This window comes from Vidua chalybeata, chromosome 2 (assembly GCF_026979565.1).
Source record: "Vidua chalybeata isolate OUT-0048 chromosome 2, bVidCha1 merged haplotype, whole genome shotgun sequence".
Classification (NCBI taxonomy): domain Eukaryota; kingdom Metazoa; phylum Chordata; class Aves; order Passeriformes; family Viduidae; genus Vidua; species Vidua chalybeata.
This window is the reverse complement of record NC_071531.1, coordinates 100,986,999-101,004,416: the sequence shown is the minus strand read 5'-3', so window position 1 is coordinate 101,004,416 and position 17,418 is coordinate 100,986,999. Positions and strand designations below refer to the sequence as shown.

At 38.3% G+C, this 17,418-nt stretch overlaps 1 protein-coding gene across 1 annotated transcript in view; it reads right to left on the bottom strand.

Moving 5' to 3' along the window:
• Nucleotides 1-497: 497 nt before the first annotated feature.
• The window catches only part of EPSTI1 (epithelial stromal interaction 1), a 50,293-nt gene continuing 33,372 nt past the window's right edge, over nucleotides 498-17,418 (bottom strand). The window contains exons 7-12 of the mRNA XM_053935191.1: nucleotides 16,438-16,531; nucleotides 12,834-12,917; nucleotides 10,021-10,094; nucleotides 8,000-8,097; nucleotides 2,584-2,616; nucleotides 498-1,116 (exon numbers count right to left, since the gene is read on the bottom strand). Of these exons, the coding sequence (XP_053791166.1) occupies nucleotides 8,010-8,097; nucleotides 10,021-10,094; nucleotides 12,834-12,917; nucleotides 16,438-16,531 (340 nt within the window). The 3' untranslated portion in view covers nucleotides 498-1,116; nucleotides 2,584-2,616; nucleotides 8,000-8,009. The remainder of the gene's footprint in view (nucleotides 1,117-2,583; nucleotides 2,617-7,999; nucleotides 8,098-10,020; nucleotides 10,095-12,833; nucleotides 12,918-16,437; nucleotides 16,532-17,418) is intronic.

Sequence of the window (17,418 nt, the reverse complement as noted above, 5' to 3'; positions counted from 1 at the left end):
GAGATTTGTGTGATTGTTTGAACCAAAGACAACTACAGAGTATCCCACAAGGGAAAGCAAGCATTGCAACATCCATGGTTCAAAAACACCTTCAGGTAACTCATTATGAAGTTTCCGTACTGCAAGGATGATGGAAAAATATCATGGTATGCCTGCATGCTGAACAAAATTGCTCTGGAGACCTTTAACTCAGCCAAAGACATATTTGCAAATGCCACAGATACTTTTTCGTCTCTGCGTGGTTTATGTAACATGCACTGTGAACCTTTTTACATTAGAAGTATCTTGGTCATATATGATGATTTTTAGAAAGCATTAAAATGTTGTCAGCTGTCTCAGAGACAGGGAGACACAAGGACTCGAGGGACAAAGAAAAGCAGGAAACTAAAGCTAATGTTGGACTAGTGTTCCCCACTCCTGTAACAGAAGTTACCATGGTAAAACAGACAAAGAGAAAAAATATTACTTCATATCACAAAAGACGTGGAGAGATCAAATACATTTCAGTGTTATTTCAAGCTTTATTTCTTTATTTCATGTTATGTATTTTTCTAAGAACTTACTTAAAAGATACTGTCTACAATGCACATTTTTCTTCTTGAGTGTCTGCTATTGAGTACAAGAGTAAAATAATTTCACAAAACTTCCACAAAAACAAACAGAAAACAAACAAACAAACAAAACCCCAGCAACATTTCTCCTTCTCTTCCCAAAAGAAAACTCTCTACCTGCTTTTTTAGATTGTCTCTGTCTTTTTTCTGGGTAAAGAGCAGCAAGTAAACACAGATATTACTGCAGTTTCTGCAATCACTTATGTCTTCTTTTCCAGAGATCATGAAGACTGGGATAATTACATTCTCCAAGAGGCAAAACAATTTATGAAAAAAAAATTACACATATTCTTATTAAAAATTAAATAGGATTTTCATAATCAGCTGTTTCAAATATGTATGCATGAATAATGACAGCTAGAAACCAGTCTCTGAAGATTGCTCATGAAGACAGTGTGCAGCTGAAGTCAGGGTAAGAAAAGAATCACAATAAAGAGCAGTTTCTTGGAGCTTTTATGAGGTCGTTTGGCCTAGGCCAGATAAAAGTGAATATTTCTACAATATCCTGTAACAAGAAGGAGAAAACAATTAAAATTTATCTTTTACAGCAAAAACAAAATTCTAAGTCAACTTCTCAGGGATTAAGTCCGCTGGAATATAAAATCTTCCTTTTCTTCCAACAGGTTTTAGCTTTTAATTATGTAAAGCCTTCACAAAGGGATTTCTATATTTTTGTAAATTTAGTTCACAAAATGTCCTAATTATCTGCAGACATATTAATAACTCTTTGAACAGTCTATTATCATAGCAGGCTGAAATGTGTTTTCAGAACAACAGTAAAACAAAAATATCCCCATCCATATTTCTTGTACAGTTCATATGTAAATATATTATTGGTATTGTAAATATGGTGAAAACAACAAAGGATCCAATGCATTGAACTCCTTCAGCTGTCCACAGGTTATAAAACCTAGCAGAACTGTGGACTGCAAAAAATAGCCATTTCTGCCCCTCCAGGGAGTTGCCTTTATCTACACATTGTCATTTCTTTAGTGAATTTGAGTATATTTTTAATAATAATTTTACTTCTTATAAAACTGAAAAGACAACTCATGGGAAACAATATTATTTAGATACTGTCTTCAGAAAAAAGCCCTGCTGCAAAAATATTAACATAACTGTTGGAGTAGCAAATTATGAAGGAAGTCACATATCTAGATTTGTGGGAGAAGGGTTGGAAGCAAAGGGCTTTTAAAAGTTTGATTATTTTACATTCCTTTTCATAAAATGTCAGGTCTCAAAAAAAGGGAAAAAAAGTTACGCCAGACGCATCTCCTAAGGAACATATAATCTTTGTCAGTTCCCGAACTTGCTTCAAAAGTGTCTAAGCCTAGAAGTAAATGCTCTGCAGGAATACTTGTATCAGAATTGAGAATTAGAGTAAGGAACCCCTTTTCAGAAAGGAATACAGATGCAATGAGACTTAAGAAATGGACATTTTAAAACAGAGGGTCTGATTTCTCAGACTGATTCAGTAGTGATGTTTTTACTGACAGCCTCCACTGATATGCATAGTCTCCCTTTTCATTCATGAAAAATAGTTGGAGAACACAGCCCACGATGGTATCCCTTTCATTTAAGAACACTGAAAGTTTACTAAGTCACCTCCTGCACTCCCAGCCACATTCCTCAGCTGTTCAGCTTTATCCAGGCACAGTCTATGATGTAGAGAACATGGCTGTAGTTTTAGCCTAAATATCAAGGCACTCCCTGAAGATGCCTTCAATGCCGTCATCAACTCTTCTTACCTGTAATACATATTCTGTGATTCTTTACTAAAATCATGTTGCAGATTAGGTATGTGCCATTATATGGCCCCCAAACACAGAGTTGGAATGCATTTATTTTAAGATCTGTCCTCATATTGTTTCAAAATTAAACTACATAAGTTGTCATCATTAAATGTCAAATTCAAAGCTAAATTGATACTGACATAGGTCCTAAAAAGAACAACCAAATTCATTATTCTTACCTTGCTCCTCCTTTACTCCAAGTAATTTGACTCCTGGATAAAAATTAAAAAATGCATTAGTACAGTACAATGTGTAATATAATCACATATTTATGCAAGGAATGATGGTTATCCATCAGTGTGGAGCTTTCTTGTTTATTTGAAGCCCTTTTGAAACTCCATTTAAAATAACAAGCAAACCCTTCTCCAAGATTCCAGTCCTCACAAGAAACATCTTTGATTTGAACTCTAAATAAATAGAAGGATGTATTGACTCAAGGGATAAACATATCTTGCTTCTGCTGAGGAAAAAAAAAATCTATAAGTATTTAAGATATCTTCAGATTCTTTAATCCTTAACCTCACACAGTTTGAAAGAATGAGAAGTTCCTTCTGTTCCTGCCCAGACTGCCACTATTCTCATTTAGGATGAGATTCTTAAAGCAAAGAATGATTGAGCTTAAGACCAAGGCAGGGGAAACACATCTGCATATGACATTTGACAGCCCTGCCAGAGCTAAATCATTAAACTGAGCTATAGCCTGCCTGGACCCACTCATCTGAGATCCCTTTGTTGATGCTGATACTTCTGCTAAGTAGTTTCTATATTTCCTGCCACGAAGGACAAGCATGTTACTCTCAGTAAAAAGAAAAAACCCAACAAACGAGAAAAAAAACAGTTTTAGGAAACAATAACCTTTTCAAGTCAGATTATACATAGACTAACCAAGTTAAAGCTAAGTTAGCAAATCACATTATTCATTTAAACAAATGTAACCATTGTGGATTGCATTCTGGACCCTTTTTATACAAATATTATTTTCTCAATATTCCCATGTTAAGTAAAAGCCTTTTCTTTGTTGTGGGAAAGCAGCATTTTTAGTGCAACTTGATCCTTCTGAAAGTATATTAAAGACGGATTGTTTACAAAAACCTGTGGCAAGCATGCTGGCCTTGTGACTTCAGGGGCCTTTGAGCTGTGGCTCTTTTTGCCATGCAACAGTAAACTTCATGACTTGTTCCCTCTTCAACTGGTCACAAATGGCATAAATCAAGTGGTGGTTGAAACTCCAAAGAAACTTTCCCATGGGTCATGCTGCAAGAACTAAACAAAGTGCAAACCCACAGACCATGTTTATTCAAAATAGTTTTATCTGTAAATCATATTTCCTCAAAACAAATTTATGCAGCATCTTATTGTGTTCCTGTTCTGCACATGGGAAAGGAAGAGAATGGGGTTTCCTGTCCCACTACACCTGTGTATTCAGGGCAGAGTTGCTTTCCACAGCAAATATCTAGAATTATGCATCCACTGAAAGAGCAGAGTCAGCACTGAAGGGAGCATTTCTCATTCTTATGCATTGCACTGGATATAATGGAGACATGAGACAGGAAGATGTAATATGTCACTTTGCCTTCTAGATTCTGGGTTTGCTATGGCTCAGAGAGTTTCAGCAAGACAACTAATATTTAATTAAAGAAGAGTAGACTGATAAATTTCATATGTTCACAATGTGACCTCTTCCCCATTTACAGAATAAACAAAAGGGTACTTGACAGTGCCCCATTTTAATGCAAAAAATTAACAAGGCCTCTGTTACAGGCTTGCCATCCATTAGACTTTGGTCTCTGCAAATCCTTACATACTTGGATATGGACAAATCTCATGAGGCATTGAGTAACAAAATGTGCAACTATTTTAAACTGTTTTTGTAACAACAAAAGTGTTTTACTGATCACTTGTGCCAAAACAGTGAAAAAATACTGTCTCACTTCTAAGTCCCAGATGAGTCATGATTAAATTAGGAAGAAATTCTTTATTGTGAGGGTGGTGAAGAACTGGAGCAGGTTGCCCAGAGAAGCTGTGGTTGCCCCATCCCTGGAAGTGCTGAAGGCCAAGTTGGCTGGAGCTCTGAGCAACCTGGTCTCGTGGAAGGTGTCCCTGCCCATAGCAGGCGGGTTGGAACGAGATAATCTTTAAGGTCCCTTCCAACACAAACCATTCTGTGATTCCATGATACAATCTTGTTTATTAAGCTTGGATATTGAAAGGACAATGGTAATTTTCTTATCCTCCTATTCTGAAAGGTTTATCCTTATGTCAAAGGCAGTGCAAAAGGCATTAAAACTTTCTTGATAGCATATAGCAAGACTTGGGGCTTTCTCAAGGGTGCAGTAGCTCACAGATAGAAGTGGAACTTCATTATATTGTTTTCCCATTAAAAAAGGAAACTACATAGCCACTGAGAGAGTGTCCTGCCATTTATAATCAAAAAGGCAGGAAAAATTACAGTCATGAAGCTCCTTCTTGATATAACAGCTTATAAATATTCCTAATAAAACACAAAATGTCTGGAGGGCATTTGAATTAATGAAAACTCGTTTCCTATTGCTTAGGGGACAATTGGACAATGTAACTGCTCTCCTGCCCTCTTCCCAGACATACTCAATATATTCAGCCTCCTCCCCTTGTCTCCATGTCTTTTGTGATATCCATGCCCTTTCTGAATCCCCTAGCCTCCAGGAAATCACGGCGGAGCTGCAGCTGCTCTGGAGCTGTGCCCACGCTGATCCGCCAGAGGGCTGCAGTCAAACAATGCAGGGAATGCACCACCCCTCAGAGTGGGCACTGTTTTAGGCTGTCTTCTATGCTAGTCACTGTTTTCACAAAATACACAGAAATTTAATTATCTCTGAGACTTATAATCCCTTTCAAATTTGGCTAAGATTGGCCAGCAGCTGGAAAACCTTATTACATGCAGACAGCATGATCATACAAACTTCATTTCTTTAGGAAACCAGGCTAATAGAACTAACAGTGGAAATAGAGTAGGTACATCAACAATAGAGCACAACATTCAGTTTCTGTTAAGTGTGAAGTTGTCGTGACTGTAAAGAGTTCAAACAGGAAAAAAAATACAAGAGGGAAAGAGAACAAATATTTCCTCTTTGGTGCCACTGCACAGACGGAATGGGCTCAAAAATTACCTTCAGGTCTTTACTTTGGGAACCATTTTACCTTCTTTTAATCTTAGTATATAGTCTGACCTGTTTCAGTTAGCTCCCTTGTAATGTAAAATGCCAGGCTGCAGACTACATGACTTGTAAGCCCTGCCTGGAGTTCAGCTCATTTCTTTTTAAATCCCTATGGAAAGGAGAAGAATCTTGGTATAATCCAAGACATTAAGATTGCTGCCTCCAGCCTATCTTTTGAGAGATTATTTTTCTTTCTTGTACTTGTTGCCAATACTCATTTTTTAATTCCTTTCCATAATGACATATTCTTTCATATTTTAGTATTTTCCTGCTCTGTTTAGTCTTCAAATCTCAAGTTATAACATAAAGGAAAAAAAGATCTAGCATTACCCAACAGAAGGCAGGCTCCTTGGGAGTCATTAAGTAAATATCAGAGTAGGACATTCATCACTTCCAACATGGGGCTTTATTGCATTTGTGTTGATGCATTATTTGAATATATATATTTTTAAAAAACCTCACATGGACTGGCTGCATACATCACAGAGTCATCTGTTGTGCCTGGGTGACGCTGTTGAGCAGGATGGGAACAGAGAACTCTAGATCAGAAGGCTAAGAAAATGAGTTCTCTCTTTATTTTAAATGTACCACTCTATGTATAGAGAACATCGAGAAGACTAATTTCATTGGTCTTAGAGTAAAAACATGTCACACCATTGGTGGGCAGTGAATGATGTACAGTAGCAGAACATATTTATAAACAATGTGAATAACAAGACAGATTAGAGAATTATTTACATTCTTTCCCAACTGTTTCCCAGGCTCTTGCCTGGTTAGAAAACCTTTCTCTTTCTCTCTGACTGAGCTGAGAATACCCACACCTAGGCTGAGCACACTCATTTGCTGGTACCAACACGCGCCCTGTGAAAGAGGGTGTGTGCATCTGGCTAAAGGCAAACCCCTGCCACCTCTGCTGACAATAGCAAGGTTCCCAGGGGTGAAGGCAGGTGCTCTGATGGAGATGCTCGAGTAAGATGTTGGGGATCTTGGCTGTATCACACATTTTCCTTGGAGTTTTTCAGGAAACAGTACACAAATAGGGACAAAAGACACAAAGTGTCCTTGTTGCCCTCGTTAACCAGGCACCCTCCAGCAGACTTTACCTTTCGCACGTTCACTACGTATCAGATGGCTGTGTCCCGCCTGCAGTCTCTAATTCTGCTATCTACAGACATGCTGTCCTTCAGGATGTGGCTCAGGCCTGCCATACACTGTGCTCTCTTACTCACACTCTTTAACTAGCCTGGACATCTGTAATGTGGCTTCCATCAGCTTCTGGACTGCCAGATGTGCTTTGTGTTTCAGATCCGTAAAGCTCACAGACCTGATGGGAGGTTTAGCTGCCATGTCCTGTCTCCTCTCACCAAGAGCAAGAATCAGCACGAGGTTCCTGAAGCCAGGGCTTGCACAAAGCTTATAGTGATGAAGACAACCTTTTCCCACTTCCAGTACATGGAAAATTCCAGTAGCAAGAATATCTGCTTTTTAACTATGCCTTGACTTTGGAGATGCTGGAACTGACCTCTTCCTGGTGTTCACTGGCTAACATACAGATCCTCACCAATTAATTCAATTCAAGCTTTTATATTTTATCAACTAAACACCTTTCTCTACACTGTCACACACACTAAATTCTCTTAGACTCTCATCATTTTGCTTCTTAGTCTTCCTAACTCTTCCATTTCTGTACTAGGGTCCTTTTTTCATCAATAGAATTTCAACCTATGGAAAATTCCATGATGGGGAATACATATAATTATTTTTTTTTACACCAAAAAGTGCAATTCTGAACAACAGTCACATTAATGTCTCATTAGAACAGTTGAAAAAATGAATGGATGTTTAAAAGATTACAGTCAAGACATCTTTTCTTCAAAGAATCCTTACAAATACTGTTTTTAAATGAAATGTAGTTGAGCCTTCTTTGTCATAATTTTATATAGCTAAAAAAATGAACAGTTATACATGAAAAGATATAGATAGATAGATTAGATAGATAGAGATACAGAGATTGGATTTTTTCCCTCTAACTTCAATACCATAATAAAATATTTACAGCATATCCAAGCATCTTTAATTTAAAGACTTTAAAAAAATCCCTAATGATTTCACTATCCTTGTTCTGAAGTTAAGGAAGTACCTCGGATGTGGCTCCTTGCAGTGAGTACCTCACACACAAGGCCACTGAGTTCTGCTGCAAGAGCAGCTGTTCCTCCCTCCTCCCATTTGAACAGCTTATATTTTAGACAGAATTTCTTCTTGAAAGGTATTAAGGACAGCCAGCCAGGGCTGTAAGTTCTGTCAGGCAGGCTAAACACACACAGACACGCAATAGCATCTGGAAAAAAATTCAGTGTTTAAACAATCTCTTTGATTTTCCATTCTGTACCAAAAAACTTACCAAGGTGTCATTATTGAGGTAGTCCAGTATATCCAGGGTGGTAGATGTTATTAGGCTGTGTTTTGTTTTGGAGTCGGTCCAGGAAAGCATTATTTACCCTTAAAGTACAATAAAAAATGAATAATGATGGAAGGCAGCTGAGAAGTTCACAAACTACTGAAATTTAACATTCTGTGAGTGGCTTTCCCTTCCCATCTGTTCAGTGCCCATCCTCCTGTATTTTTCAAGCCTGTGCTGCATAACCATGGATGGGCATGAGATCAGGTGGACTTAATTTTCAATTCACCAGATGCATCCTTATCCTGGGATCAGCCTGTTGGGATTAAGAGGCATATCTTGGCTGCTGTTCGTAATGCACCAAAATTCTCCATAGAAAAATGACCTGGTACCACCACCCACCTTTTTAGGGAGGTTACATATTTTGACAAGTCACCTTAGGTAATCTTTCAGCCTTCAGTGCACAAGGAAAGTTTCTAGAAGTACTGATTTCCTAATTAAAAATGGAAGAACCCACTTAAGCTTGTTACTAATAGAGACAATTTATGCAGCTGACAACTTTCTCTAACATCCAGCTGTGAAATTCTAGCATTTTCTAGCACTGCTCTATCAATCTGGAAAGCATGGACAAATACAGTTTTCTTCAATCTGTTTTAAATATTTTCACATTGGGATTGTTCAGCAGGGAGAGGAGAGGCCTGTGGGGTGACCTTACAGCAGTCTTTCAGTACCTAAAGTGGGCCACAAGAGAGATGGAGAAGGACTTTTTACAAGGATATGTGATAAAGGGCAAGGGAGAATGTCTTTGGACTGAAAGGGAGTAGATTTAGATTGGATACCAGGAAGAAATTCTTCACTATGAGGGTGCTGAGGCCCTGGCACAAGCTGCCCAGAGAAGTTGTGGATGTCCCATCCCTGGAAGTGTTCCAGACCAGGTTGGATGGGGTTTTGAGCAACCTGGTCTAGTGGAAGGTGTCCCTGTACATGAGAGGGAGGTTGGAGCTAGATAACCTTTAAGGGCCCTTCCAACCCAAATCATTCTATGATTCTTTGGAAAACTGTTTCTTTTTCTCCTTATTTACTGCTTAGGACTGACACACATGCTTAGACATGACTGTTGTTTTAATGCTTTACAATGGTGTTGGTAAGAATGAGATAAAAAGCAAAATACTGGGTTATTTCTGTCTAGGCATATGAGATGGATGGAATTAAAAATCCTTCATTAACTTCTATGGGTAATTATTTCAATGTCTTTGCTAAAGAAAAAAAAATTAAATCAGTCTGAAGAGTGGTTGCCTACAGAAGTTTTTTTTTTAATATTTACATAATGATTAAAAAAAAAAAATAAACAAATGTTTTTACTTTTGAGCCTGAGCATTTTTTCTTTTCACCAGCAGAAAACAAAGTTGAGACTAAAGATGTGCTTCAGGATAATGAAAAGTCAGTTAAGTAACAGAAGTGGAAGATGAGAACTGTTGAGCACAGAGAGGTCACAGCAGTGTGGTACAGCCTGGGGCACAAAGAAATGCAGCTGCAGAAGGCCTTGCTGCACTGCAGGTTCCATCTGAATCGATACCAAATCCCAGGTTTAGCTCTGTCTGCTAACTTCAGAGACAGTCAACCACAAGATGCAGCATGGACAAAGTAGACCATTCTAAAATAAATAAAAATACAGATATAAAAATAAAAATATATAGATATCTGGGTTCATATACAGATACACAGATCAAGTGTGTCCCAGCTGAAGCTGGTAGTCATCCATAAAACTATTAATAGTTTCTAACCTATGCTGTATCCTATCCTGATAGGATAAATAAAGTGAGAAATGCACTCTGGGTCATACTGCACACAGTGAGCAGTTGTAATCATGGATATTAGTGGCTCATTTGAAAGCAAAGCTAAACCAGAGATGAGGTCAGGGATCCTCATTGCAATAGTCCTCTAAAGCACGAGTGCCTGCAATTTTGAGACCCTTTCCAGGTGGAAATTCAATTCGAGTGTATTCTGCATTTTTTGCATCTTACCTCCTCTGTTCATTTTTAAGTGCTCTTGTCCTGGTTTCCTCTTCCTGCTTTTGTTTAAATTCCAGCAATTCAGCCTGGCAATGATAGAAGTGAAAAACAAAGAAATAAACAAATAAACTAACTTACTTTTAATTAACATACTTATGCTGCAAACCCTATTAATTCCACATAATGTTAACCTCAGTTAAAGTCGGAACTTCTCTCAACAGCATTTTCCTTATGTGACAGCACTATGTTAAAAACTGAGCTGTTTTTTCTGTTCAGCATGTGGATAATTTTTTGTTTGTGCCTTAAAAAGTGGGAAGTTACAGGATTCAGACATTTACAGTCCTACATTTAAGGGGGTATGCCAGACACCACTCTGCTCCCCTTTGTCCCAAAACACAGATTTGAATTTCCTGGTGGGTCAAAGGGGGACGAAAGCCAAAGTCAGGAACAGACACAGCTGTCATGCCCACAGAGTAAGAAGGAGCCATGTCCTTCACCTCCTGCCTCTACAGAGTGCAAGCAGAAGATGAGATCTGGGCTATGTGATGTGGTGTGTCACCTCCAGCTCCCTGGAGCTCCCTTCAGGGTGAGAAGGGAAAATGGTACTTGTTGAAAATGGCGTGGCAGAAACATATACAAGTCCCCAGCATTGCAGCAGACTACCAGCCTTACGTAGTATTAAGGTATATAAATAGTGTCAAAGGGAATTCTTTTCAGAGGAGAGCTTGCTCATGCAATTTTAGCCAGAACTGTGAAGAAAACACAGTTTGTATGACTCTGGTTTGTATGTGTGCTTGTTTGTCCAGCTCCTTCTGCCTGCAACACACCCTGCAACAGATCTTTCTGCAAAGGATTTGGCTTACAGGGCAAGGGGAAAGGCATAGGAACAGATCCATCTTTCATATTTTCCATAGCAACTGCACAGCAGTAGGAATAGAAACTAAAATAAAATGATGTGCTTAGATAAAAGCTTCAATAACTGAATGGAACCACATGACTTTTTTTTTTTTTTTTAATCAATTTAAGTGGAACATTAAGTAAAAACTATGCAATAAATGTATGGAGAAAATCAATAACTGAGAATGTGTTGTGTATCAATATTTGTCTAGCCCTAAAAGAAGAAACAGGATTAAGAAATAAAAAAGCCAACCTCAATTTTCACTATTTTAAATAACTATTCAACCTGAAAATTAAAACTCGGTATCTGACTTTCCAATACGTCGACTCCTCTCTTGGAGTAATGTTCTGAAATATATTGTGTGTATATGATGCAGTGTTCAAAGTGTACTGAAAATTTCTAAATCAAGCAATACATACTAAAACCTCTTCTGAAGAAAAAAAGGGAACTGACAATACCTACACATTTTATAGCTACACTGTGTTAGGAGGTACACACAAGATAGAATTCACAATTACTTTAATAAATATTAGTTTGAAGTAGAAACGAGCCAACATATATCTGAGGGACAATTATTGGAGCCCTTAAAATCCATATTATTTACAGTAGGTTTGTAAGTAGTGCACTACTCTGCACAATAGGTAGCAGCAACTGTGAAGGCAAGGAGACCTTGGAACCACACAGCAAACAAGAGGAGCCTTAGAAGCAGCCAACACCTCCTTAGCAGCCCATGGAAATTGCTGAAGAGTCTACAGCTCTACACAAGTCCCTTAAACCAAACCCATGAATTAGGGGCGTGCTAATTTACATCTGTAGTTATTTTCTCTTTGGAAGGATCCATGTACAGACTACAACAGGAACCAGCCTTACACCCATCCAGGCTGGCTTTTAAAAAAATTTTCGTATCAGTATCGGTTCTGGGAATAAGCATATATCTGATGGGATAGCAATGAAGAGACTCCCTTTTGCCCCATCTTTTTTCCCCAGTATTATAGTTGTAAGAATATTATGAAATGAGGACACATCCCCAACATATAAAGAAAGATATCAGTGACAGGGAATGACTAACTTCTCCAGTTCTAGAAGAAACTGTATGGAATTTGTTGTACTAAAATTCTCCCACTGGGGAAGTAGCTTAACATTAATGTGGATGTTAGTAACAGCAGAGGGACAGCAAGTGGCTCAGCACTTGCTCACATATTTTCAAATGATTTGCTAGATTTTCAAGTGCTGCCCTCCCTGTACTTTCACAGTCAAACCTGGAGCCATGACAGGTAACTGCACAGTGCCATCACCTTTGGCAGATGAACTTTATGTGGATATGGTACCCAAATCTATACCAGAGGGACTACACATTTCAGGCAGTGCATGATGCATATGCAGAATATGGGAGTTCAAAGTTGCAGTTATGGTATGCCTGCTTTTTAGACAATTCAAAACTCTTTAGTTAGGTAGTCAGCTACACAGAGAGGCATACTATAATTAACAGGAAACCTGAGCATTTCCACATCCCCATTTGAAAAAGCCAGGCCCATGGCCCTCAATTCTCTAGAAAGAGACAATTCAGAAAGATCATCCTTAATTCCTTTCAGTAAGATGAATTCTGCCTGCAAGAGAGTAAACTGGTTTCCTTAGCCTATGAAATCGGTTGCCATGGTCAAAAAACCCTCTGCACAATTATTCAAGTGGAGAGGTGAAAAGGAGCTCATTTTCCAGATACAAACAGCCTTGAACTCAGAAGATAATTGTCCTGTCCCTGTTCAAATTTTACAGCTTGACTCATCTCTCTCACAATATTTGAAAACAGCGACTGAATCACTTCTGCTAAAGAGAAGCTCTGTGCATAGGCTTCAGGTAATCAGTGTATTTAATTACTTTCACAGCATGCAAAAATGATACAATATGTAAACTGTTAATGTATAATTACCTTGCTCCGTTGTTCTTGCCTCATTTCCTCTAATCTTCTGTTTTCATCCTCTCGAAGAGCTTGCTTATAAGCATGGCTTCTTTTCTATTGTTCAGCAGAAAATAAAAATATATTGGTGTGGTGAGAGCAGGGCCAAACTCCCAAACCTTATTCTCAAAATGTTATATGGGTAATTAACAAACATAAATGGTCGAATGATTCCCGTTACTTAAGAAACAGATTAGTCTCAAGACTAGAATTTAAACAAGAAGTGGCCTAGAGCCTCAGTCATTCTGTTTGGTTGAATGTCCACCTGTGCATCACACCCAGGTAGTCACAGCAAGTGCTGTTCTCTGTCTCAGTGACGACCATAAAGATATCCTGAGCAGTCATAAAACACAGTCGGGATGTATGATAGTGAGATGGAGTATTCTGGGAAGAAAGAAAAGTAATGAAAACATTACCAAAATGAAAAAGCAGAATGGAGGCCTTGTAGTAGAGGGAAACACAGGATTTTTTTGTGGAGGTAGGGCAACAGGAGAGATCAAACCTGCTATTATTTGTGAGGCACCGAGAAAATTGAAAATGTGAATTACACATCATGAATAATGTAATAACTGTGCAATAGGTTTTCATTACAATAACTAGCCCTGGTCTTTCACAAGTTGTAATTGTTTGCAAAAAGCCAAGCTGCAATTAGGGTCTTAGAGGATCCTTAGGATATTATACACTGGAACTTCTACTGTAAGCTCTTTGAGCAGGGACATAGGGTAGCACACTAAAAATGAGCCAGTATAATTTAATACAAGAATTGTGCAGATTTGACTTAAGTGAGGAATTTGTTACAGGTTTACAGACTATTTCCAAAATTTGATATATGCATGCAGAATGACACCATTAAAACAACAGGCACATAATTTGCTAAAAAAGACTGAATAGAGAAAGCAGTTATTAATAGCCCAATTTTGAGCTGGGAGAAGTTGCTACATGTGTCCAGGGAGACTCATTCTGGGTCCGATATTATTCATTACTCTCCGTAATGGCTTGGAGAATTGCGTGGAGAATATGTTAATCAAGTTGGAAGACAATAAAAATCTACACAGGATTGGTCACACTTTGAAAGCCAGGATTAAAATTAATTATGAGCTTGATTAAATAAGCAGGCCGAAAAAGTCATCAATGACAGAGTCACTCAAAACAAGTCAAATTTGTTCATGGATGTAAAGTAACATTTGGCAAGGATAGTTGAGTTAGGTGTTCTTAATTAATATCACTATCCAAGAAATGATATGAGGGGAAAAAAACTTTGATCTGCATCACATTGTCCCAGACTGTTTTCAGAATAATGTTTTTCAAGTTCAAAAAAATCACATCCACGTATATTTAGCATGCATGTTAGGCATGTCCTAAGCTTATCATACTTCACTATTTCAAATACATTGCTCCTAAATCTTTTAATTACACCAGACAAAGGACACATTCAAGGTAACATCCAAATTAGAGTCCTAGTTTTCCTACTGGTTTAGCATTTTGGTGCCAGGCCAAGTTTATTTAGATAAGAACTCACTGGTTATGTCCTTTGGATTCCTGGCTCAGAGGCTGTGTCTATGCCTATAGACTGGACCTCATCCAAACTGTTTGGGAAGACTTTGCTATCTACATTACAAACAAGTGATTATTTGATTCACAAAGCTACAGAAATGCAGCCACACAAAAGACAAGTATAATAAGCTACAGAAATGCAGCTACAAAAAGGATAAGTATAATGTCAGCTATACTAAAGAACAGTACAGATAAATGATGTATTTTATCTGCTTGGAGGCTGGTGGAGTGAAAGATGAACTATGGGATGCAATTTGGCACAACTTTTTGAGAAACCTGTCAAAACATGGAATGAGAAGGCCACACATAGGCAGGCAAAGCAGAAGGCCAAGGCTAAAAGTAGGACCTGTACAACTGAAATAGTTCAGTGTTCCTTCAGCCATCCACCCACTTTTGTACGGATATGAAGACAGCAAAACAAAATGCTGAAATCCAAGTCAGTCGTGCGGACATGAGCTCACTTGTTTTCACAGTTCAATGCTCACATTGTACAAAAGCTGCAGAGCTAGGCCTTCCTTACCAAAGAGCATATTGCCCTGATTTTTTAAGATTTTCTAAAGGCTTCTGCGTTTACATTCTTGTAGCAAAGTTTCTCACACACTTTCTGTAAATAACTTATTGTTTTTGCATTCCTGATTAGAGGCGGAGAAATTTGATGGACTGGTAGTTTGTCCAGTGTCGTTGGAGAGGTGGCACTTTCACCCTCTAATCCACTGTCACCTTTGGAAAACTATAAATGCTGGAGTCAGAAAATAAACTTACTTTTTTACCTTTACAATAGCAGTGGCACGCATCGTGTTTTCTCGTGTCCTATAGTGACAAGAGCAAACTCCCCACTGTTTGAAGTGTTGGATGCTTCAAGAGGGAGGTAGAAGTGGTTTCAAGACATCTTTTCTCCCTTTCCATACCCCTTCATTTTGGTTGTTCACCCAGGACTACAAAATAAAGTCTGAAAGCCACTCTCCTACAATTGACTTTCTGTCCAGCAGTGCTAGGCAGAAATTGGCACTTTCTAGCTATATATCTGCCCACATTTGCTAAAATGTCTTTAGGGTTTTCAGAGATACAAGATATTCTGAAGAATTAAAGGGGAATGTAACCTAGTTTCAATATTAACTTCCCTTTTCATGCAAGGAAAATCAGGAGGAGATATTAGAGGCAAGACAGATGTGTCATATACCCTGTTGGCAGCAATTTCTGTAAAGGGAGGATTTTTTCCCATTTCTAAGGCATCTGAGGAAATATGGAGGCAAATCTTCCCTTCCTGTTACCCAACAGTTGGTGCTCAAGGCTGTATACAACAGAGGGCTGCCCAGATCAGATACTTCTAAACTTCTGCTCAGTTGCTTCCAATGTTAATTTCTGTCTGCTTGGCTCCCTGTTCTCTGTCCTTCCCCAATTATCCACCTCCCTACAGAAGAAATACTTCTCTTTCAGGGTTAATAGTCCTCACTGAAACTTTCTACATTAGTAGAAAAGCTTGGTTTAGACATGGAGAGACTAATTGTATGCGAAAAAGCCTCTTAGAGTCAATAAGAATAATGAAATTGAAGCAATATTTTATCTATTTCCTAATTACACTGATACTTACCAGACTACTTCAAACTGGGACAAAGACCCCAAGCAATGTATGGAATCACTTTTAGGATGCACTGAGAAACAAGCTTCTCTTTTGACTGTATTTTTAATGTAGTAAGGTATCTGCTGACATTAACTTACTGAGATTTCATAAAAGCTTACCACCAGTGGATGGGTACAGGGCATACTTAAAATATCTAACCTTAGAATATATATCTGGTTCTCATTTATCAGAAAGAGATCTGTGAGCAGTCCTCTACTATGTAGAATACCCTGCCAGTGTGGAAAAGACAAAGTAGGCAGTCTCATTCACCCAGAAAGGATCCTTGGTACTCACTGAGTTACGTCTCAGCAATTAAGCTCAATTAGGATATTCTAACATTACACTATTGACAGCACCTGGAAAGCTGATAGAAAATACAGCACACACTGCCGTTTTGCTTACCCATGCTGTAGATTCTGGGCCAGGATTAGCAATCTGACAGGAATCACTCTTTGGCAAACCCACGTCCAATCTGTTCAGGAATTCATTGGTTTTGCTATGAAGAAATTCAATCCAAATAGAATTGTTAGTGATTCCATAAAAATAAACACAGATTTTTATTCCACCCTTGGAATCTAGCCTAGATATTTTATCATGTGTCTGCTGAAAAACATCACAGGTAGGAAAAAAAAAAGGTTATGGAAACAAATGGGACAGAGGATACAGAACCCACACTGTGGATAAGACATTTGCTGGGATGATTTTTTAAGCAAACAATTATGGTCATTTGCATATTTGGGGCGTACAGTGGCTGTGCTTTCCTCATTGTAAAGCACCTGTACAACAGACTCACATACCACTGGACTTCACGAGGATGCCAACTGCTTCACAGAATTCTTGCAAATCCTTCTATGAGATCTATAAATCTCAGCTAAGTACTTTAAAAGATTATTTTCAGAAATTTTCCTTCACAGTTAATACAATGCGGTCTTACTACAGATTACTTTATCAAGCAGAAAGGCTTTCAAGCATTTTGTAACAAGAAAAAATGCTTGTCTTTAGTTAATGCACAACATTTTCATTTCTTATTCTGGCAAGGGCAATTTTCTTTTTCCAGCTGCATGCCTAGCAAACCCAGAATTTTAAAGTAGCATCACTTTGCTCACAGTTTCGACCAAGTACAATTAAACTAGGTCACAAACAAAAACAAAGGATGGGAGTTTGTGTTGTGGTGAGGAATCAGTTTTTTAACCTGCACTCCCAGGTGCGTATATTGAAGTCTTTTCTCACTCAAAGGAACGGAGTTAAAGAGTCAATTTTATTTCTGTGTACATCTTTAGAAAACATGAAAGCACTGAAGTGAGAGCAGAAAAAGTGCTTCAAGAGATATTGAACGCAAAGATTTACTCTTCTCACAGGGCAACCAGCTAGCTCTGTGTAGGC